General features: G+C 45.6%; 1 protein-coding gene, 2 long non-coding RNA genes and 2 pseudogenes across 7 annotated transcripts in view; 1 reads left to right on the forward strand and 4 right to left on the reverse strand.

The window, feature by feature from the left end:
• The window catches only part of LOC144334953 (uncharacterized), a 65438-nt gene extending 48986 nt beyond the window's left edge, over positions 1–16452 (forward strand). The window contains exons 2-3 of the long non-coding RNA XR_013405269.1: positions 8565–10315; positions 16203–16452. This is a non-coding gene — a long non-coding RNA (uncharacterized LOC144334953). The remainder of the gene's footprint in view (positions 1–8564; positions 10316–16202) is intronic.
• The window catches only part of FAM76A (family with sequence similarity 76 member A), a 39082-nt gene extending 19691 nt beyond the window's left edge, over positions 1–19391 (reverse strand). For 2 of the 5 annotated variants that reach the window (XM_077966898.1, XM_077966889.1), the window contains exons 1-5: positions 19222–19391; positions 17839–17903; positions 15058–15159; positions 12147–12201; positions 10651–10803 (exon numbers count right to left, since the gene is read on the reverse strand). In XM_077966898.1, the coding sequence (XP_077823024.1) occupies positions 10651–10803; positions 12147–12201; positions 15058–15159; positions 17839–17903; positions 19222–19302 (456 nt within the window). In that variant the 5' untranslated portion in view covers positions 19303–19391. The remainder of the gene's footprint in view (positions 1–10650; positions 10804–12146; positions 12202–15057; positions 15160–17838; positions 17904–19221) is intronic. The other 3 variants (XM_001111916.5, XM_001111995.5, XM_077966914.1) reach the window with 2 other exon arrangements.
• LOC144334949 (uncharacterized) lies at positions 1734–3443 on the reverse strand. Its single transcript, XR_013405263.1, has 2 exons — positions 3299–3443; positions 1734–3056 (listed from the first exon to the last, which is right to left on the reverse strand). It is a non-coding gene; the product is annotated as an uncharacterized LOC144334949 (long non-coding RNA).
• LOC100425279 (ribulose-phosphate 3-epimerase-like) lies at positions 3568–4495 on the reverse strand (annotated as a pseudogene).
• On the reverse strand, positions 5071–5718 carry LOC106997172 (thioredoxin domain-containing protein 17 pseudogene; annotated as a pseudogene).
• Positions 19392–21992: the final 2601 nt, after the last annotated feature.

The raw sequence follows: 21992 nt of genomic DNA on the forward strand, positions 1-21992 counted from the left end.
AAGGATCTAGTGACATAATGTAGGTAAAGCACTTAACACGGTGCCAGGCACATAAAAGTTGCTTAATAAATTTCAGCTGCGGGGCTGGGCACGGTGGCTCATGCCTGTAATCCCAGCACTTTGGGAGGCCAAGGTGGGTGGATCACGAGGTCAGGAGATTGAGACCATTCTGGCCAACATGGTGAAACCCTATCTCCACTAAAAATACAAAAATTAGCCAGGCATGGTGTCGTGCACTTGTAGTCCCAGCTACTCAGGAGGCTGAGGCAGAAGAATCGCTTGAACCTAGGAGGTGGAGGTTGCAGTGAGCTAGACCATGGCACTCTAGCCTGGTGACAGAGTGAGACTCCATCTCAAAATAAATAAATTAATTAAATTAAATAAATAAATTTCAGCTGCTAATTTTATATCTTTTTGTTTTGTTTCTCTTCAACTTAGCAAACACAGACAAGAGTAAAATTCTCACAAGACCATGGTTCTCATTAAGGAAAACCCAGCAGGGAGAAGAGAAGACAGAAGATGAATTATAAAATTCATCCTTACAGTTTTTTGGATTTTTTTTTTAGTGATGGGATCTCACTCACCCAGGCTGGAATGCAGTGGTGTCACTGTAGTACACTACAGCCTTAAACTTCTGGGCTCAAGCAATCCTCCTGCCTCAGCCTCCTGAGCAGCCAGGACTACAGGCACATGCCACCAAGCTCACCTAATCAGTTGTTGGGTTTTTTTTTTTTCTTTTTTTTCCCCCAAACAGGGTCTTGCTCTGTTGCCCAGGCTGGAGTGTAGTGTTATGATCTTGGCTCACTGCAACCTCCACCGCCTGGGCTCAAGCAGTCCTTCCACCTCAGCCTCCCGAGTAGCTGGAACTACAGGTGTGCACCACCATGCCTGGCTAATTTTTGTATTTTTTTTTGTAGAGACAGGGTTTCACCATGTTGCCCAGGCTGGTCTTGAACTCCTGAGCTCAAGTGATCTGCCTGTCTTGGCCTCCCAAAGTGCTGGACGTACACGCGTGAGCCACTGCATCTGGCCATTTTTTTTTTAAATGACAAAATTTGTATATATTTATTGTGTAAAACATGTTGTTTTGAAATATGTACACTTTGGGAGGCTGAGGCAGGTGGACCGCATGAGCCCAAGAGTTCGAAACTACCCTGGGCAACATGGCAAAACCCATTTACAAAAAGAAACACAACAAAAATTAGCCAGTTGTGGTGGTGCATGCCTGCAGTCCCAGCTACTAGGGAGGCTGAGGTGGGAGAATCACTTAAGCCTGGGAGGTTGAGGCTGCAGTGAGCTGTAAGCGTGCCACTGTACTACAGCCTTGGTGACAGAGTGAGACCCTTTCTCAAAAATGAATAAATATTTTTAAAAATATGTATACATTGTGGAATGGCTAAATCAAGATAATTAACATGGATTACCTCATATAACTTTTGTTTGTTTCTGATTCAGTCTCGCTGTGTTGCCCAGGCTGGAGTGCAGTGGTGCGGTCTCAGCTCACTGCAACTTCCATCTCCTGGGTTCAAGCAATTTTCCTGCCTCAGCCTCCCAAGTAGCTGCGATTACAAGCGTCTGCCGCCATGCCCAGATAATTTTTTTTTGTATTTTTAGTAGAGATGGAGTTTCACCACGATGGCCAGGCTGGTCTTGAACTCCTGACCTCCTGATCTGCCTGCCTTGGCCTCCCAAAGTGCTGGGATTACAGGCATGAGCCACTGCACCTGGCCTACTTTTTCTTTTTTTTTTTCTTTTCCCTGTGGTGAGAACACTTAAAATCTACTCTTTTAACAACTTTCAAGAGTACATTTTATTAACTATAGTTACCATGTTGTACAATGGATCTCTTCAACTTACTCCTCCTATGTAACTGAAATCCTTTGGCCAACATCTCCCCAAACCCACCCTCCAATACCTCAGTTTTAATACTTTATAAAAGGTTCACGTAAACCCAGGAGGCAGAGCTTGCAGTGAGCTGAGATCCGGCCACTGCACTCCAGCCCGGACCACAGAGCGAGACTCTGTCTCAAAAAAGAAAAAAAAAAAAAAAAGGTTCACAAAGTGGTATGCTGGATACCATCTCTCAGATGGAAAGAGGGTCCCCAGAGAAAGAACAATGAGTAAGCAGCTTCCAGGGCCTAGTCCCTGGCGGTGGCCTGCCATGGCGCTGTTTGAATTAGAAAAAGTTGACTCCTTTGAGCAGAAGTAACTGCACCACGCAGCAGGGCCCAAAGCTAGGAAGCATAATGTAGCTTCTGCCACCTTCTGAAGCTGTGGTGTCTCTGTGCAGCATTCAGACTGAAAAACCACTGGAGGCACAGTAGGACAGATGACAGGGCAGCAGGGCTGGTTGGAATTTCTCAGGTTAGGCAAGGAATATGCTGATACATTACGGAATTTTAGTTTTCATTTCTTATTTCTGAAATTAGATCTTGTGCTTCATCTTGAACATGGGTAGGCCACATCATCATTTACCTGAAGTGTTTTATCTCATCGGCAAAAGCCTCTTTGCTCCCCATCCCCCAACCCATCAGCAAGTCCATCAGTCTGAATCTACTCACTTCTTTCTAACTCCACTGCTTCCGTTGGCATTCTCATCTCTCACTGCTGTAAGAGCTGCCCAAATGATCACCCTACCTCCAATAAGCCATTTCCCCATAGCCGCCAAAGGGTTTCTTAAATGTAAATGATTACATCCTCTCTTTTTTTTTTTTCTGAGACGGAGTCTCACTTTGTTGCCTAGGCTGGAGTGCGGTGGCACTGTGTTGGCTCACTACAATCTTCGTCTCCTGGGTTCAAGCAATTCTCCTGCCTCAGCCTCCCAAGTAGCTGGGATTACAGGTGCCCACCACCACGCCTGCCTAATTTTTTTATATTTTTAGTAGAGATGGGGTTTCACCATGTCGGCCAGGCTGGTCTCAAACTCCTGACCTCAAGTGATCCCCCACCTTGGCCTCTCAAAGTGCTGGGATTACAGGCGTAAGCCACTGTGCCCGGCCTGTTTTTCTTTTTCTCTCTACTGTAAAATGGAAAAAAAAAATTTTTTTATAGTGTAGCTAATATGCCCTCCTTAGGTATTAAGACACATTTCTGTTTGTAACCTTAATGCAGCCCTATTTTTACTCTTTATAAAAAACCAATTGAGCACAGTGGCTCACACCTGTAATCCCAGCACTTTGGAAGGCTGAGGTAGGCAGATTGCTTGACACCAGGAGTTTGAGGCCAGCCTGAGCAACATGGAACATGGTGAAACCTTGTCTCAACAAAAAGTACAAAGATTAGCTGGGCGTGGTGGCACATGCCTGTAGTTCTAGCTACTTGGAAGGATCGCCTGAGCCCAGGAGGCTGAGGCTGTAGTGAGTCTAGATTATACCACTTGTACTCCAGCCTGGGCGACAGAGTGAGAACCTGCCTCAAAAAAAAAAAAAAAAAAAAAAATCAAATCTCCCAATAAAAACTGAGTATTTCACCACATGAATCATTAAATTGCTTCACTAAAAATGTAGTTAGACATGCCAATTTCTAACCTCTTAGAATATTCTGCACAATCAATTTTAATCATTAGAATGAATAATTGCTCAGAAAAGCAGTACTGCCTCAGCTGCAATATGATTTGGTAGTCAATATTCCTGTTTTCTGGTAAAAAGGAGATCTCATGAGCAGCAACATTGGGCACCTTATGGTCTCATTGATCAAGAGAACGTTTCTGAGTGGCTTCTGAACATGTATTTCTTAACAAGTTGATCACAGATCTGGGGTCCTCACTCCTCCTCATAGCAACACTTCCAGACATAATCATGTTAGCTCCTGCCTCTGCACACTTGTGGACAGTGTCAGGACCTACTCCACCATCGACCTCTTATCCAAAGATGGGAACTGTGTCCTCAACCAGTGAATGTTTGGCACCATCATTCATGAATTTCTGCCTTCCAAACTCAGGTTCCACTGTGATAACCAAGGCCATATCTATTTGATTAGTCCATGGTGCCAAATACTCAACTGTAGCTCCTGATTTGATGGCAAGGCCAACCTTCATCCCATTCTCCCAAATGTCTTCAATCAAAGCCTCTGAGTTCTTAGTAGCCTCAAGGTGAAAGGTATACAGACTGGCTTCTGCTATAGCTATTGGTTTTACCCACTGTTCCAGCTTGGACACCATCACATGCATGTCAAAGAAAGGGTCCTGGACGAGCTGCTCTTGAAAGCTTTCTACCACAGGATACCAAAGGTGACATTGGGAACAAAGTGCCCATCCATGACATCCAGGTGGCCCCAGAGTCTAGCATACGGAGGCACTTGACCCCTAAACTGACCAGGTTGCTGTTGAGGATGGGCGAGCCAATCTTGCAGGGTAAAGCCATAGCACTGGCTCCCAAGAGTAAGTTACCCTATGAGTCCATCTTCTCTCCTTAAAACCCAATGATTTCTCATCAGACCATAAAATTCAAACTCTGTACCATAGCCCATTTTTTTATTTGAGACGGAGTCTCGCTCTGTCGCCCAGGCTGGAGTGCAGTGGCGCGATCTCGGCTCACTGCAAGCTCCGCCTCCGAGGTTCACGCCATTCTCCTGCCTCAGCCTCCCAAGTAGCTGGGACTACAGGCGCCTGCCACTATGCCTGGCTAATTTTTTATATTTTTAGTAGGGTTTCACTGTGTTAGCCAGGATGGTCTCAATCTCCTGACCTCATGATCCGCCTGCCTCAGCCTCCCAAAGTGCTGGGATCACAGGCATGAGCCACCACGCCCAGTCCATAGCCTTTTTTTTTTTTTTTTTTTTTTTTTTACATTATCATTTATTTATTTATTGCTAACATGAATTCAAAGCAACCATGCATTTTTGTTTTGTGACAGGGTCTCACAATCTCACCTAGGCTGGAGTGCAGTGGTGCAATCTTGGCTCACTGCAGCCTCGACTTCCCAGGCTTAGGTGAGCCTCCTACCTCAGCCTCCCAAGTAGCCGGGACTACAGGTGCGCACCACCACACCCCGCTAATTTTTTGTATTTTTGTGTAGAGACGGGCTTTTGCCATGTTGTCCAGGCTGGTCTCCAACTCCTGGGCTCAAGTGATCCACCTGCCTCGGCCTCCCAAAGTGCTAGGATTATAGTCATGAGCCACCACACCCTGCCATATGCAGTTTTTTTTTTACATTAGAACAAATCAGAAAATCAAGACATAATTGCCATCATCAAATCTTAATCCTTAGAGAAAAACACTTCCACAAGGCTGGCCTGAAGACACTAAGATTCTACCAGTTTTTGAGGTGTTCCATATTTAAGTAGTGTAGGCACTGTGGTTGCTTCCAAGTTTTTTCTGAAGTCATTATTTGGATCTTTCCAATAAGGCTTTTCTTCTACTTGGCAGCAGACGAACACACACCCTTCACTAACGTGCTTCAGCCCCTTTTGTACGACTGGTTCAGCATGCATACAATAGGGGCACCAGCTTTTCCTCCAGCATCCTTAGAACCAATAAAGTAGGTGAAAACGCCATTGTGGCGTTCCACAGCCCAGCTGAACTCCTCAAAGCTTCACCCATTCACCTTCTTGTAGTGTAGTGGGCTATCTGCAGTGTGCCTCATGGCCTATGTTGACTTACCTTACCTGCCTCTATAACCTTGTTTCCTTCCTCTTCCCCATGTTCACTCCACCTTCTTTCTGTTCTAATCATGTGCCAAGCTCATTCCTGCCTTATGGATTTTCCACAGCTGGTCCTTCTTCCTGGAATTTTTGTCCTCCAGAGCTTCCCATGGCTACCACCTTTTCATCATCCTAGTTTCCACTCAAATGCTATTTCCTCAGAGGTTCTCCTGATTGCCCAATATAGGCTGACTTCCCAGTCACTCCCTATCATGTACTTTATTTCTTTATAGCACTAATATCTAAAATTTATGTTATTTTTCTCCTCACCCATTTCTCTTTTGCACACATAAATGTAAGCTCTGTGAGAGTAAGGTCTTGTCTGTTCAGTTCATTAGTGTATTTCTAATACCTGGAACAGTGTCTGGTACATGATAAGCATTTAATTTTTTGTTAAGAAACATAACAATGAACTTTGAAACCAAACTTCAATCTGGTTCATTTCACGGTTACGGGATACGGCCTGAAAGTCTGTTTATTATTATTTTTATTTTATTTTATTTTATTTTTTTGAGACACAGTCTTGCTCTGCCACCCAGGCTGGAGTGCAGGTGCGCGATCTTGGCTCACTACAGGATTCAAGCAATTCTCCCGAGTAGCTGGGATTACAGGCATGTGCCACCACGCCCAGCTTATTTTTGTATTTTTAGTAGAGATGGGATTTCACCATGTTGGCCAGGCTGATCTCGAACTCCTGACCTCGTGATCTGCCCTCCTCAGCCTTTTAAAGTGCTGGGATTACAGGCGTGAGCCACTGCGCCTGGCCTGTTATTAATTTTTAAAGACAAAGTCTCACTATGTTACCCAGGCTGGACTCGAACTCCTGGGCTCAAGTGATCCTCCCACCTCAGCCTCTAGGGTAGCTGGAACTACCAGAGCATGCCATCAGGCCTGGCTTGAAGGCCTATTTTTATTTATTTTATAGATAGGGTCTCATTCTCTCACCCACACTGCAGCACAGTGGTATAATTACAGCTTACTGGAGCCTTGTACTCCTAGGCTCAAATGATCTTCCCACCTCAGCCTCCCAAGTAGCTGGAACCACACATGCACCACCAACCCTGACTAGTTTTTTTTTTTTTTTTTTTTTTTGAGATGGAGTCTCACTCTGTCAACCAGCCTGGAGTGCAAGGTCACGATCTCAGCTCACTGCAACCTCTGCCTCCCAGGTTCAAGCGATTCTCCCACCTCAGCCTCCTGAGTAGGTGGGATTACAGGCACATGCCACCATGCCCGGTTAATTTTTGTATTTTTAGTAGAAACAAAGTTTCACTATGTTGGCCAGGCTGGTCTCAATCTCCTGACCTCAACTGCCCGCCTCAGCCTTCCAAAGTGCTGGGATTACAGCCGTGAACCAACATGCCTGGCTGAGTTTTTTATATTTTTAATAGTGACAGGGTTTTTGCCATGTTGCCCAGGCTGGTCTTCAACTCCTGGCCTCAAGGGATCCGCCCACCTCAGCCTCCCAAAGTACTGGGATTACAGGCATGAGCTACTGCACCTGGCCTTGAAGGCATAATTTTAAAACACCCTGTAAGACCTTCCCCAGGTAAGAGCTTTCATTAAAGAGTTTCAAAACAATACAACTCCACTGAAAGAGAGCAAACAATGAACATCAAAATTGCACACAGATTCACAAGACATGTTTTTCAGATCTCTCTCTTAAAAATAAACTTTAGAGGCCGGGCGCGGTGGCTCAAGCCTGTAATCCCAGCACTTTGGGAGGCCGAGACGGGCGGATCACGAGGTCAGGAGATCGAGACCATCCTGGCGAACACGGTGAAACCCCGTCTCTACTAAAAAATACAAAAAACTAGCCGGGCGCGGTGGCGGGCGCCTGTAGTCCCAGCTACTCGGGAGGCTGAGGCAGGAGAATGGCGTAAACCCGAGAGGCGGAGCTTGCAGTGAGCTGAGATCCGGCCACTGCACTCCAGCCTGGGCGGCAGAGCGAGACTCTGTCTCAAAAAAAAAAAAAAAAAAAAAAAAAAACTTTAGAAATAAAAGAGCAGGCCAGGCACGGTGGCTCACACTTGTAATCTCAGCACTCTGGGAGGCCAAGGCGGGTAGCTCACCTGAGGTCAGGAGTTTCAGACCAGCCTGACTAACATGAAGAAACCTCGCCTCTACTAAAAATACAAAATTAGCCAGGCACGATGGCGCATGCCTGTAATCCAGCTACTCGGGAGGCTGAGGCAGGAGAACTGCTTGAACCCAGGAGGCAGAGGTTGTGGTGAGCCACAATCGCGCCATTGCACTGTAGCCTAGGCAACAAGAGCAAAACTCCATCTCAAACAACAACAAAAGAAATAAAAGAGCACTGGCCAGGCGTGGTGGCTCATGTCTGTAATCCCAGCATTTTGGGAGGCCAAGGTGGGCTGATCACTTGAGGTCAGTAGTTTGTGGTTAGGAGTTCAAGACCAGCCTGGTCAACATGGTAAAACCCCATCTCTACTAAAAATACAAAAATTAGCCAGGCATGGTGGTGCACACCTGTAATCCCAGCTGCTCTGGAGGCTGAGGTAGGAGAATCACTTGAACCTGGGAGGCAGAGGTTGCAGTGGGCTGAGGTCATGCCTCTGCACTCCAGCCTGGGTGACAGAGTGAGATTTCATCTCAAAAAAATAAAATAAAATAAAATAGCATCCTCTGAGAATTAAACCATCAAAAACAAATCATCATAGATAACACTGAGTATTTATCATGTACCAGATTCCATTCTAAGAGTTTTACTAATATCTTGACCTTTGTAACAACACTGAGATCTGATCATCCCCATTTACAGATGTGGAGACTGAGGCATTGACAGATTAACATGTCCAAAGTCACACAGTTAATAACTGACAGAACCAAGATTTCAATCCACACATTCTGAGTCCAGATACCCCACTTTTTTTTTTGAGATGGAGTCTTACTCTGTTGCCCAGGCTGGAATGCAGTGGTGTGATCTTGGCTCACTGCAACCTCTGCCTCCCGGATTCAAGCAATTCTCCTGCCTCAGGCTCCCTAGTAGCTGGGATTACAGGTGTGAGACACCACAACCCGTTAATTTTAATATTGTTGGTAGAGACGGGCTTTCATCATGTTGGCCAGGCTGGTCTCAAACTCCTGACCTTGTGATCCACCCGCCTCGGCCTCCCAAAGTGCTGGGATTACAGGTGTGAGCCACTGGTCTTGGCCCAAATTCCTTACTCTTAATCCCTAAATTTAGCTTTCTCCTAAAGTTTATGAACATGTAGATGTCTAAAAATATCTATAAACACTTAAGACAGGATCGTAATTTATAAAGCAGAAAGGTAATAAATTCTCGTATAACCAGATTAATAAAAATGAACTATTCCAATCAGTAATAATACAGGAGCCATGCACTGTGTTATATTATGTGCCAGGTTCAACATTGTTTTATATACCTATCTGAATTACATTTCCCCATGTCTTTGTGAAGTAACTATTGTTATTCCCACAGAGAAAGATGAAGAAAGTGATGCATAATGAGGGTAAGTAGGCAGGGTCATTCAGCTAGTCCCAGGAGTTGGGGGGACTGCTGCTTGTGCTACCTCCTGATTACTAATTCAGATTCTTCAGTATCTTGATACAGGGAAGAGGTGTCCTGGTTGGCAGGCAGGAGTATCCTAGTCAATGGAAAGTTATATCCTTCCATTGTAAGTTAATGAATTTGGTAAGCGAGAATCAACCCTTGAGCCCAGGCACCTCCTAAAAGCACCTCTGGCCACTGAAAAAGAGTTTCTCAACTGCAATCTTTTATTCAACAAATACTTATTGAGCAGCTACTATGTGCCAGGCCACTGGAAATAAAGCAGAGAATGAGATGGAGAAAGAGCTCACATTCTAGTGGGGGTGGACAAACATGTAACCAAATAAGCAAGACTAGTTTTCAATATGTGAGATGCTATGAAGACAATAAAATAGTATGGTAAATAATGACTGAGGGAGTCAGTAACAGGTCACTATGAGCAGGTGGTATCTGAGCTGAGAGCTGACATAAGGAGCCGGTTATGAGACCCTAGAGAAAGGTACATTAGGCACAAGGATAGACAGTGCAAAGGTCGGAGTGAGATCTGCATGTCAGACAGACTACAGGGTGGCCAGTATGGCTGGAGCAAGGTGAGAGGCAGAAAGTATGATGCAAGATGAGGCTGAGAGCTGGGTATGGGGTTGCAGGCCATAGAAGGGATATGAGTTTTATTATAAGCACAACTGGAAACCCCTGGAGGATTTTAAGCAAGAGAGTAATATGACCAAGCTCTAAATCATTTTGATTCTATCAAGGTACACCCTTCCACATAGAGCTTCCCTCTAATGTAACCTTGTAATCTTGAATTTCAACAGATAGAAACATTTAAAGAGCCAGATAGTAAAACTTGTAACGCCACTCCATCTTGCTTAAGTTATAATCTCTCCTTTACAGAATTCTATAGAATTCTGCCAATCACCATTTCACTTATGTGATCACTGTAATTCATATTCTTGTGAAATGTTAGAATATAATGGTCCACATTTTATGAACAAAATATGAATATCTTCTTTAAGGTCAATAATAGAACCAGGAAAGAAACTGAGAAATCTTTCTTTGTTAAATGTGTTTTTTTGTTGTTGTTTTTTCTTTGTTGTTGTTGTTGTTTTTGAGATGGAGTCTTGCTCTGTCACCCAGGCTGGAGTGCAGTGGCATGATCTCGGCTCACTGCAACCTCTGCCTCCTGGGTTCAAGTGATTCTTCTGCCCCAGCCTCCAGAGTAGCTGGGACTACAGGCATGTGCCACCACGCCTGGCTAATTTTTTGTATTTTTAGTAGAGACACGGTTTCACCATGTTAGCCAGGATAGTCTCGATTTCCTGACCTCATAATCCAGTCGCCTCCTCGGCCTCTCAAAGTGCTGGGATTACAGGCATGAGCCACCGCGCCTGGTCTATTAAACGTGTTTTTAACACAGTCAGCCCAACTTAATTTCTCTGAAAGGAAGAAAAGAAATCAAGAAAAACACAGAAATTTACCTTCTTTCTATCATCTTTCCTGTCAAATGCACACTGCTGCTTGCACTGTTCACAAGAATAGGGTGGTCCATACTTCTTTTCTGAATTTGTGCAGCGCTGGCATTTATTCCCAATAAATGCCGCAATTATGTTGCAATACTGACAAGGTTTGGGCTTAAAGGGGGAAAAAAAAGAGTCAAGTGTTATTTTCATAAAATACCACTGCATTTAAAAAAGCAATAATTCCTACTTTGTAGTTCATTAATCATGGTACAAATGTATTGCCAACTTCATAAATATGCTTTTATATTGACCAAATAAAGCCCAATTCTTTTTCGTTGTTGCTGTTTTTGTTTTTTGAGACGGAGTCTCGCTCTCTTGCCCAGGCTGGAGTGCAGAGGTGCAATCTCAGCTCAGTGCAACCTCCGCCTCCCGGGTTAAAGCAATTCTTCCTGCCTCAGCCTCCGTCCGGAGCAGCTGGGATTACAGGCGCCCGCCACTATGCCTGGCTAATTTCTGTATTATTTCCTAGAGACGGAGTTTCACCATGTTGGCCAGTCTGGTCTAGAACTCCTGACCTCAGGTGATCCGCCTGTGTCAGCCTCCCAATGCGCTGGGATTATAGGCATGAGCCACCACGCCCGGCCATGAAGCCCAATTCTTAACACTATGTGAAGTGTTTTTCTGCACAGGACTATTGATTTTTAAATAAATAAATAAACAAATAACAAAAACCCATTAGTATGTATGCAGAGACTTCTATGAGACATTCAACAGAACCAGCTCTTTGGAGAAACTAGCAAGGGCTTCCAAATTTCTGAAAAGGCCTCTTTGCTATTATCAGCATATAAACATGTTGGGAGAATGCCTACAAGCACATAACATCCTGAACACTAAGAGAAAAAGAGAATCATTCATCAAAATAACTAGTCAACTATTACCAAAGAGGTCAAAGTTATAAAAATTCATCTTGCTGGGTGCAGTTTGCCTCCCAGCACTTTGGGAGGCTGAGGTGGGTGGATCACTTGAGGTCAGGAGTTCGAGACCAGCCTGACCAACATGGTGAAACCCCATCCCTACTAAAATACCAAAATTAGCCGGGTGTGGTGGCATGTGCCTGTAGTCCCAGCTACTTGGGAGGCTGAGGCAGGAGAATCACTTGAAGCGAGGAGGTGGAGGTTGCAGTGAACTAGATCGCCATTGCACTCCAGCCTGGGTGACAGAGCAAGACCCGGTCACCAAAAAAAAAAAAATTTCATCTTTCTCTTTCTCTTTCCATACTGGTCACTGAAGCCTCTCGAGGAAAATTATAATCATAATCCTGGCAGTGTGACTATAAGCACGGAATTCCTTAACAATAAGCATTAGCTAAATGTGAAAGCTGAAATCAGTACCAGATATATTACACATAACTATTTCTTCTAATAAAAATATTGTAAAGACATTAGTAGGCCACAGAAGGTAAGGTTCCACAAGACCCTAGTACTCACTGTTAGGTTTGAAAATATCCTACTTACCGTTCCATACAACTGCACGTTCTGAGCACATTTCTTGCATATTGTATTGGTTTTACTGTTAAGGAAAAAACAGATACAGGCTTTTCTTAGAATATCTGAAAACTGATACCTCCCTTAAGTCCAAGGAATTTGCTCATTGCTAAAGGCCAAGGTGAAATATGGTCTGGATGCTTGGTTAACAGAAGTTTGAGTATCTTTCTAATAACTCTTTTATTTTTATTTAATATCTTTGAGACAGAGTCTCATTCTGTACCCCAGACCGGAGTGCAGTGGTACAATCTGCTCACTATAACCTCTGCCTCCCGGGTTCAAGCGATTCTCATGCCTCAACCTCCCAAGTAGCTGGAATTATAGGTGCGTGCCGCCACACCCAACAAATTTTTGTATTTTTAGTAGAGACACCACACCTAGCCTCTAATCACTCTTTTAATTATTATGTGGCTGGGCATGGTGGCTCACGCCTGTAATCCCAGCACTTTGGGAGGCTGAGGGGGGTTAGATCACCTGAGGTCAGGAGTTCGAGACCAGCCTGGCCAACATGGTGAAACCCCATCTCTATTAAAAATACAAAAATTAGCCAGGCGTGGTGGTGCACGCCTGTAATCTCAGCTACTCAGGAGGCTGAGACAGGAGAATCGCTTGAACCCAGGAGGTAGAGTTTGCAGTGAGCTGAGACCGCACCACTGTACTCCAGCCTGGGCAACAAAAGCAAAACTCCATCTCAAAAAAACAAAAAGATTGCCGGGCGCGGTGGCTCACGCCTGTAATCCCAGCACTTTGGGAGGCCGAGACGGGCGGATCACAAGGTCAGGAGATCGAGACCACGGTGAAACCCCGTCTCTACTAAAAATACAAAAAATTAGCCGGGCGCAGTGGCGGGCGCCTGTAGTCCCAGCTACTCAGGAGGCTGAGGCAGGAGAATGGCGTAAACCCAGGAGGCGGAGCTTGCAGTGAGCCGAGATCGCGCCACTGCACTCCAGCCTGGGCGACAGAGCGAGACTCCGTCTCAAAAAACAGAAACAAACAAACAAACAAACAAAAAAAAAACAAAAAGATTATTATGTGGTTATGGATTTTTTAATCTCAAATAAAGTGAGGCTTTGGCGAAAATGGAGAGTGAGTTATTTCTAATTATGACATCCCCAAGTATCACTAAGTAAAATTATCAGATACAGAGAACACCCTCAAAATATTATACTAAAATGGACTAGCAGGAAAAAAAAATTCTCCTTAATTCGGATGAATAGTTGGGAAATTTGAAGTGACAAATAAAGTATGTGTGTTTGGAATATAAACTCAGAGATTCTATCTTTGCTAACCTTACTCTGTGTTCTCCTTCATAAGTAAAGGCATATGAAAACACCAGAGGTGGGGAAAAAGACACTATGATCAAATACTTTGTCAATATTTAGGCCAGGCATAGTAGCTCATGTCTGTAATCCCAGCACTTTGGGAGGCCGAAGTAGGTAGATCACCTGAGGTCAGGAGTTCGAGACCAGCCTGGCCAACATGGGGAAACCATGTTGATATTTTTAGTCTTTACTAAAAATTCAAAAAAATTAGCCAAGTGTGGTGGCATGTGCCTGTAATCCCAGCTACTCAGGGGACTGAGGCAGAAGAATCCCTTGAACCTGGGAGATGGAAGGTGCAGTGAGCCGAGATTGAGCCACTGCACTCTAGCCTGGGCAACAGAGCAAAACTGTGTCTAGAAAAAAAAAAAAAAAAAAATTCTGATTTCTCTAAGAGTTAAGCACTGACAAAAATAAAAATATCCTTTGCCTTGTGAAGATCCAGAGGTCATATTACCTAAATGTGTGAATTAATAAAGCTGCCCTGGGGGAAAAATCATCTTCAAATAAAAGTCTAACTCTTCATATGAGGAGGTAAAAATGAATGTCTTATGTATAAGAACAATTTAAACAGTACTCTGGGGCTAAAAACTAATAAATCACATAAAAATCTAAGACCAGGCACAGTGGCTCATGCCTGTAATCCCAGCACTTTAGGAGGCTCAGCCTGGGAGTCCAAGGTTTCAGTGGGCTACAATTTCGCCACTGCACTCCAGCCTGAGTGACAGTGAGACCCTGTCTCGGAAAAAAAAAAAAAAAAAGTCTAGTCTATTCTCTGCTTTGTGATCATTTTCCCATACAATTCCTATGAAAGTGACTACAAAGTTAAAATAGACAAAAGAAAAACCTTAGAGTAAAAAATATTTAAATTAAAAATTATTTTCCAGGGCAATTTTCTGTTACTTTTTTTTTTTTTTTTTTGAGACGGAGTCTCGCTGTGTCGCCCAGGCTGGAGTGCAGTGGCCGGATCTCAGCTCACTGCAAGCTCTGCCTCCCGGGTTTTTACGCCATTCTCCTGCCTCAGCCTCCCGAGTAGCCGGGACTACAGGCGCCCGCCACCTCGCCCGGCTAGTTTTTTGTATTTTTTAGTAGAGACGGGGTTTCACCGTGTTAGCCAGGATGGTCTCGAACTCCTGACCTCGTGATCCGCCCATCTCGGCCTCCCAAAGTGCTGGGATTACAGGCTTGAGCCACCGCGCCCGGCCAATTTTCTGTTACTTTTAAAAGACAGTAAAAGAAGTGAAGGACATTCAAAGAAATCTCTAGAAAGAGGATTAGCATCAGTGATTCTGTGATGTTGAATAGCAATTCGATTTACGCCTAGATTTACTACTGAAGGAATGGGGTAGATGCCAATATATACATATGCTCCTAACATGTTAAAAAACATGCAAAGAAAAACTAACTCTAGGCTGGGCGTGGTGACTTATGCCTGTAATCCCAGCACTTTGGGAGGCTAAAGCAGGCAGATCACCTGAGGTCGGGAGTTTGAGACCAGCCTGCTCAACAAGGAGAAACCCCATCTCTACTAAAAATACATAATTAGTTGGGTGTGGTGGCGCATGCCTGTAATCCCAGCTACTTGGGAGGCTGAGGCAGGATAATCACTTGAACCTGGGAGGCAGAGGTTGCAGTGAGCTGAGATCGCGCCATTGCACTCCAGCCTGGGCAACAAGAGCGAAACTCTGTCTCAATAATAACAACTAAAAAAAAAAAAAAGAAAGAAAAAGAAAAAATAACTCTATGATCCATCTCGAATTAATTTGTATGTATAGTTTAAATAAAGGGTCAAAGTTCCTATCTCACCCCACACGTGAATTAACTCAAGATGGACCACAGACCTAAATTTAAGAACTAAAATATAAAGTTTCTAGAGTATATTCTGTATGATTCCACTAACATGAAGTCCTAGAATAGGCAAAACTAATTTATAGTGGGAATGAAAAGTGGAGCAGTGGTTGCCTGGAGGAAGCAAGGGTGTGGGGATTGTCTAGGATGGGGCATGAGAGGACTCTATGGAGTGATAGTAACATTCTGTATTTTGATAGGGTTTGGGGCTACACAGATGTCTACGTTTGTAAAACTTGATATATTTAAGATTTAAGTATGTTAGTATAAGCCAATTTTGCCAAAAAAAAAAAACTGCAAACAAATATTTAACTCTAAATAATGCTGTGCATGCTGAAGTGTTTAAGGATCATGTATACTGATGTCTGCAACTTTAAATACATCGGAAACAAAATGAATTGATATAGTGATGGACAGAGAGATGCACCAGATGGATAGGTGAATATACAGTAAAGTGTATATTATAGAATTTAAGTAGAGGGTATATGGGTGTTCACTAATTCTTTTAACCCTTTTTTTGTTTGAAAACATCCATGATAGGCTGGGTGTGATAGCTCACGCCTGTAATCCCAGCACTTTGGGAGGCTGAGGCAGGCAGACTGGTTGAGCTCAAGAGTTCTAGACCAGCCTGGGCAACATGGCAAGACCCGTCTCTACTAAAGATACAAAAAAAAATAGCCGAGTGTGGTGGTATGCACCCCTGATCCCAGCTATATGGGAGGCTGAGGTGGGAGGATCATTTGAGCCTGGAGAGGGGAGGTTGCAGTGAGCTGAGATCATCTCACTGCACTCCAGCCTAGGTGACAGAGAGAGACCCTGTCTCAAAAAAGAAAAAAAAATCCATGATAAAATCCTGGAGAAGATATTCTAAGAATTGAAATGACTAATTAAAAATAGGCTTCTAGGTCTAATGGATGAATTAACAAATAGACCCCACCCTCCTCAAGGCAGGATCACTTACACTTAAAAAAGTTCCGCAAAAGTCAAATTTGCTATACCAAAAAATAACTTTGTTGCTATGGAAATGCCCCCTAAAGATGTCTGATCATTCATACCTGCATTTCACACTTTTTTTTGAGACAGAGTCTTGCTCTGTCACCCAGGCTGGAGTGCAGTGGCGCAATCTCAGCTCACTGCAACCTCCACCTCCTGGATTCAAGCAATTCTCCTGCCTCAGCCTCCCGAGTAGCTGGGACTACAGGTGCATGCCACCACGCCCAGCTTATTTTTTTGTATTTTTAGTAGAGACTGGGTTTCATCATGTTAGGCAGGATGGTCTCGATCTCCTGACCTCCTGATCCGCCTGCCTCAGTCTCCCAAAGTGTTGGGATTACAGGCGTGAGCCACCGCACCCGGCCCATTTCACACTTTTAAAAATGAGATTTGTCCAGGCATGGTGGCTCACGCCTGTAATTCCAACATCTTGAGAGGCTAAGGAGGAAGGAATCACTTGGGCCCAGGAGTAAGAGACCAGCCTGGGTAACATGGCAAAATCCTATCTCTACAAAAATTAAAAAATTAGCTGGGCATGGTGGCACACACCTGTGGTCCCAGTTACTTTGTAGGCTGAAGTGAGAGGATCACTTGGGCCTGGGAGGTCCAGGCTGCAGTGAGCCATGATGGCTCCACTGCACTCCAACCTGGCTGGCAGAGAGAGACTCTGTTTCAAACAAAAAAAGAGATTTGCCCAAGGAAAAGTGTAATGGCAAGTGAGTTTCAAATGTGACTAGAGCTAACAAACTCTTATCAGGATTGTCACATTTCCAAAAGTATCTTCTTTGGGCTTATACACTCTTCAATTTCTGTATATGTACATATTGAAACATGAAGCTCATGTTTTAATGTTGTGGGATTGATTTCTTCTTGTCAGAAAGATTATAACCACAATATAAAATGATCAAGGGTCTTAAAAAGAACTTTAAGAATTTAAGCAGGCTGGGCGTGGTGGCTCACGCCTGTAATCCCAGCACTTTGGGAGGCTGAGGCAGGTGGATCATGAGGTCAGGAGTTCAAGACCAACCTGGCCAAGATAGTGAAACCCCGTCTCTACTAAAAATACAAAAAAACTAGGCGGGTGTGGTAGAAGGCACCTGTAATCTCAGCTACTCGGGAGACTGGGGCATGAGAATCGCTTGAACTTGGGAGGCAGGGGTTGCAGTGAGCCGAGATCACGCCACTGCATTCCAGCCTGGGTGACAGAGCGAGATTCCATCTCAAAAAAAAAAAAGTTTTAAGCAATCAATGGATAATAACTAGGAAACAATATATGTATTATATACCCTTCATTGTATATCTCACCCCACACACAAACTAACTCAAGATGGATCACAGACCTAAATATTTAGCAATTGTAGTCTGTATATAATGTGATTGATTACAGATTTGTATGTTACAATGTAACTGATTACAGATCTGTACATGAAATGCAATCAATTATAGATTTTAAAAGGAAAAAAGCCTATTAATAATATCTTTCATGGTCAACAAAACTCTACCTCTCCTGCTGGTACTCAGTCCTGCAGTAGGTGCACTTCACAACAGGGTGTGCAATCCGACATTCCTGAAATGAAATGAGGATATAATTTTAAAAGGCAGTCACAAATGGAAACAGCCTTCAGTAGGAAACCGACCTGGGTACTATTTCTAGCATAGCTACTATGCTTGAGTGAGTCACTTAAACTTTCTGGGCCTTATTTTTCTCCTCTGTAATACTGGCATCACCTCCCTACTGTTGATGTGGGAGTTAAGTAAGAACTTACATGGATTATATGGAACTAGCCATAAATTGTAAAACAAACAAATATATGAATAAGCCCCCAGACTGGGAATCAGAAGCCCTGAATTCCAGGCCTGGTTCTTCTGCCACTGTGTGATTTTGAGGTTTACTTGTGAAATGAAAGTGCTGGATTAAAATTATTATTATTTATATATACATAACTTCCTTAAAATCATATATACATATTTTGAGGCCAAAAAGGGCACTCAAGCACTTGCATTCCCTCAGACCTGGTATATAAAGACTGGCAAATGGAAAGTCATGACCATCTGAGGCAAAAGTGACAATTATGAGTTATCCAAATCAGAGACACAAACTCTGGATTATTGGGAATACCCCAATATTGTTCTTCAGACAGTTTAGTGACTTTTTAACTGTTGCCTCACAGCACCTCTAGTCACTTAAAAAGTCAAAGTGGGATGAAGCAACTTAAAAGAAAAAGAAGTTGGACCTTCAGGAGTAAAAACTGAGCAGCAGCTAGTTAGGGAAGACCGAAGACCACCAATTGGATGCTGAGAAGTGATCCCTCGGATCTGTGAGCCAGAATGTGGGGTTTTTAAAAAAATAAAGCCTTGCTGCCTCCGACTCTGAGACTGGCCGAAAAGTGCGGGGCTTAAAGAAAAAAAACAAGCCTTGCTACCTCCGATTCTGTAACTGGTCGAGAAGTGCCCGTGAAGAGCCCGAGTTCGACACACTCCTCCCAGGCAGCACCCAACTTTGGAGTTCAGTCCCAGGAGGGGCAGGAGGTCCCCTCGTCTGTGACCAGGGAGACCGCGGCGGCGGGGGAGGCAGCGCAAAGGCATCCCGAGGGCGACCAGTCAGGGCAAGCAGAGGACCCGCTGTCCCTCCCCCGACCTCACGGGGTCCGAGAACAATCCCCGCGGTTGCTAAGCACCCGGACACGCCGGCCGCTGGAGCGTGGACCCGGCCCAGGCTCCCGCACGTGCCCCTCCGGCCCCCAGCGGGGTGGGTGCGGGTCCTCAGCCTGGCGGGCCTGCCACACCCTGCTCCGGGGACCCCGCCGGGCGTCCCCACAGAATCAGGAGCTCCGGGCCGCGCCTCCTGCGTCCCCAGTTCCCGGCCGCCGCCCCAGCCCGCGCACCTTGCACAGCTGCTGCCCCTGAGACAGCGCCTCGAAGGGGAAGCGCTGGTGGCACTTGGTGCAGGCGTAGAGCGCCGCCATGTCCGGCCCGGGCCGCGTTCACCGACCCGCCGGCCCGGCCCGCCGATTTATCTGACAGTCTGAGGCACAACCCGGCGGCGGCGGCAGGCTGCTGGCTGCGGCAGGCGGGCGGGCGCAGGCGGGTCGGGGCGGACCTGGGCAGGCTGGGGCGGGCTCGGCGACTCTAGACGCCCGCTCACTGGTGGGCTTTGACGTCGATCAAGTGGGAAGGGGCGGAACACGGAGCTTTCGCCCACTCTGATTCGGTCTGGCCTGGAGTACGCCACTGTGACGCTAGAAGCCGCGATTATGTAAAGCGCAGTCACGCGGGGGCGCTGCCTGGAGGGGACAGGCTCCCGGCCTGCCAGACCTCGGAAGAGCTCAGGCTCCGCCCTACTTGCTCGGCGTTCCCGCCCTCGCTCCGCCTCTCCACGGCCTCAGGCGCATCTGCGCTTCTCGCGATACCTTAGGGGATTTGTGATGTTTTGGTTTCCATGGAGCTGCTTTCTGGGAGCACTAGGGGTACAATTGGAACGAAGGCGGCGCACAGTTAACTGGAACTCTGCAGCCGCCCAAGCCCAAAGAAGGTGGGGAGCTTGGGAAAGAAGTTCCCCATAATCGGAGCTGGAGGAGCCCGCCCAGCCTCGCTCAAAGGAGGAGAGGAAACTCTGAGGGACAATTTAGAAGTGTGCCCTCAATTTAAGACCCCTAAATAGGGAACTGTGGGGCTGTGGGCCTTAGGAGAGAAAAGGAGAGCGCCAGAGAGGGCACCCCTATGCTGCGGAAGAGGGACTAAAGAGATGGCAATCCTTCTAGGAGGGATTGGACAGATACTCAGGCGTCAGGTGGCCTGCAGGCCCTGATCAGAGTGGGCCGCAATTGGCCCAGGCCTGCTTCCTACTTTGTTTTCTCCGGTTTCACTCCGAGCTTCTCTCGCAAGCAACCACCTGGTGATTCCTGGCAAGGCCTGGCTTCCGGAAGGCAAGCCACGCCCTCCGGGCTCCTCTGCCTCTCTTTCGCTCCAGCTTGGCAAGTATAGGAGCTGCCCAAGGAATGACAGACTTCTTGTTCTTGAGGCGTTGGCAAAGCTTCCTGCACAGCTGACCTATCCAAGTCCTGCCTTGTAGCTGCTCTTGGGCTTAGGTTGCTATTGGCTCTGCCAACCACCTGTACAGTACTAATTGCAGTTTTACCTCAACGTGCACTTTTTACAATTAAAAGCTGACTTATGGCTATTTTCCTGCCTCAACAAAATTTACTGTCTCTGAACCCACATCTGGCTGCTTCTTTGTAGGTTCCCCCAAAGATGTGCATTAATCATTAGGATCAGAAAGCAAAGGTTCAAAATCACTGTTCCATTACTAACTACATGACCTTAGATCTATCACTGAACTTCTCATGGCCTCATTTTTCTCAATTGTACAATTAGGTCATTGTGAGAATCAAAACCAGGACACGAGTCGGGACGGGATGGCTCACAACTGTAATCCCAGCACTTTGGGAGGCTGAGGCAGGTGGATCACCCGAGGATCACCTGAGGTCAGGAGTTCCAGACCAGCCTGACCAACAAGGTCAAGCTATCTCGACTAAAATACAAAAATTAGCCGGGCATGGTGGCAGGCGCCTGTAGTCCCAGCTACTTGGGAGGCTGAGACAGGAGAGTTGCTTGAACCTGTGAGGCAGAGGTTGCAGTGAGCCAAGATCACGTCACTGAACTCCAGCCTGGGTGACGGGGCAAGACTCCGTCTCAAAAAACAAAAATAAAAAAGACCAGCCTGTGCAACACAGTGGGACCCCATTTCTACAAAAAAAAAAAAAAAATACTTTTTTTGAAATTAGCTGGGTGTGATGGCACGTGCCTGTGGTTCCAGCTACTCAGTGGCTGAGGCGGGAGGATCCCTTGAGCCTGGGCAGTCGAGGCTGCCCTGAGCCGTGATTGTGCCAGTGCACTCCAGCCTGGGTGAGAGAGTGAGACCCTGTCTCAAAATATATATGCAAATACAAATAAAACATTACATGGAGAAATATGTGGGGAAATTGTTTAATGGGTAAGGGGCTTTTGGAGTGATGAAAATATTTTGGAACTAGATAGAGGTAATGGTTGTTCAACATGGTGAATATACTTTTTTTATTTTATTTATTTATTTTTGAGATGGAGTCTGGCTCTGTCGCCCAGGCTGGAGTGCAGTGGCGCAATCTTGGCTCACTGCAACCTCCACCTCCCAGGGGTTCAGGCAATTCTCCTGCCTCAGCCTCCTGAGTAACTGGGATTACAGGCATATGCCACCAGGCCTGGATAGTTTTTGTATTTTTAGTAGAGACGGATTTCACCATGTTGACCAGGCTGGTCTTGAACTCCTGACCTCAGGAGTTCCTGGATCAGGTGATCCACCTGCCTCAGCCTCCCAAAGTGCTGGGACTATAGGCATGAGCCACTGTGCCCAGCTTTTTTTTTTTTTTTTTTTTTCTTGTGGCGGAGTCTTACTCTGTCACCCAGGCTGGAGTGCAGTAGTGCGATCTCGGCTCACTGCAACCTCCACCTCCTGGGTTCAAGCGATTCTCCTGCCTCAACCTCCTGAGTAGCTGGAATTACAGGCATGCACCACCATGGCCGGCTAATTTTTGTATTCATAGTAGAGACGATTTTTGCCATGTTGGCCAGGCTGGTCTCAAACTCCTGACCTCAAGTAGTCTGCCCGCCTTGGCCTCCC

Source organism: Macaca mulatta, chromosome 1 (assembly GCF_049350105.2).
Source record: "Macaca mulatta isolate MMU2019108-1 chromosome 1, T2T-MMU8v2.0, whole genome shotgun sequence".
NCBI classification, from domain to species: domain Eukaryota; kingdom Metazoa; phylum Chordata; class Mammalia; order Primates; family Cercopithecidae; genus Macaca; species Macaca mulatta.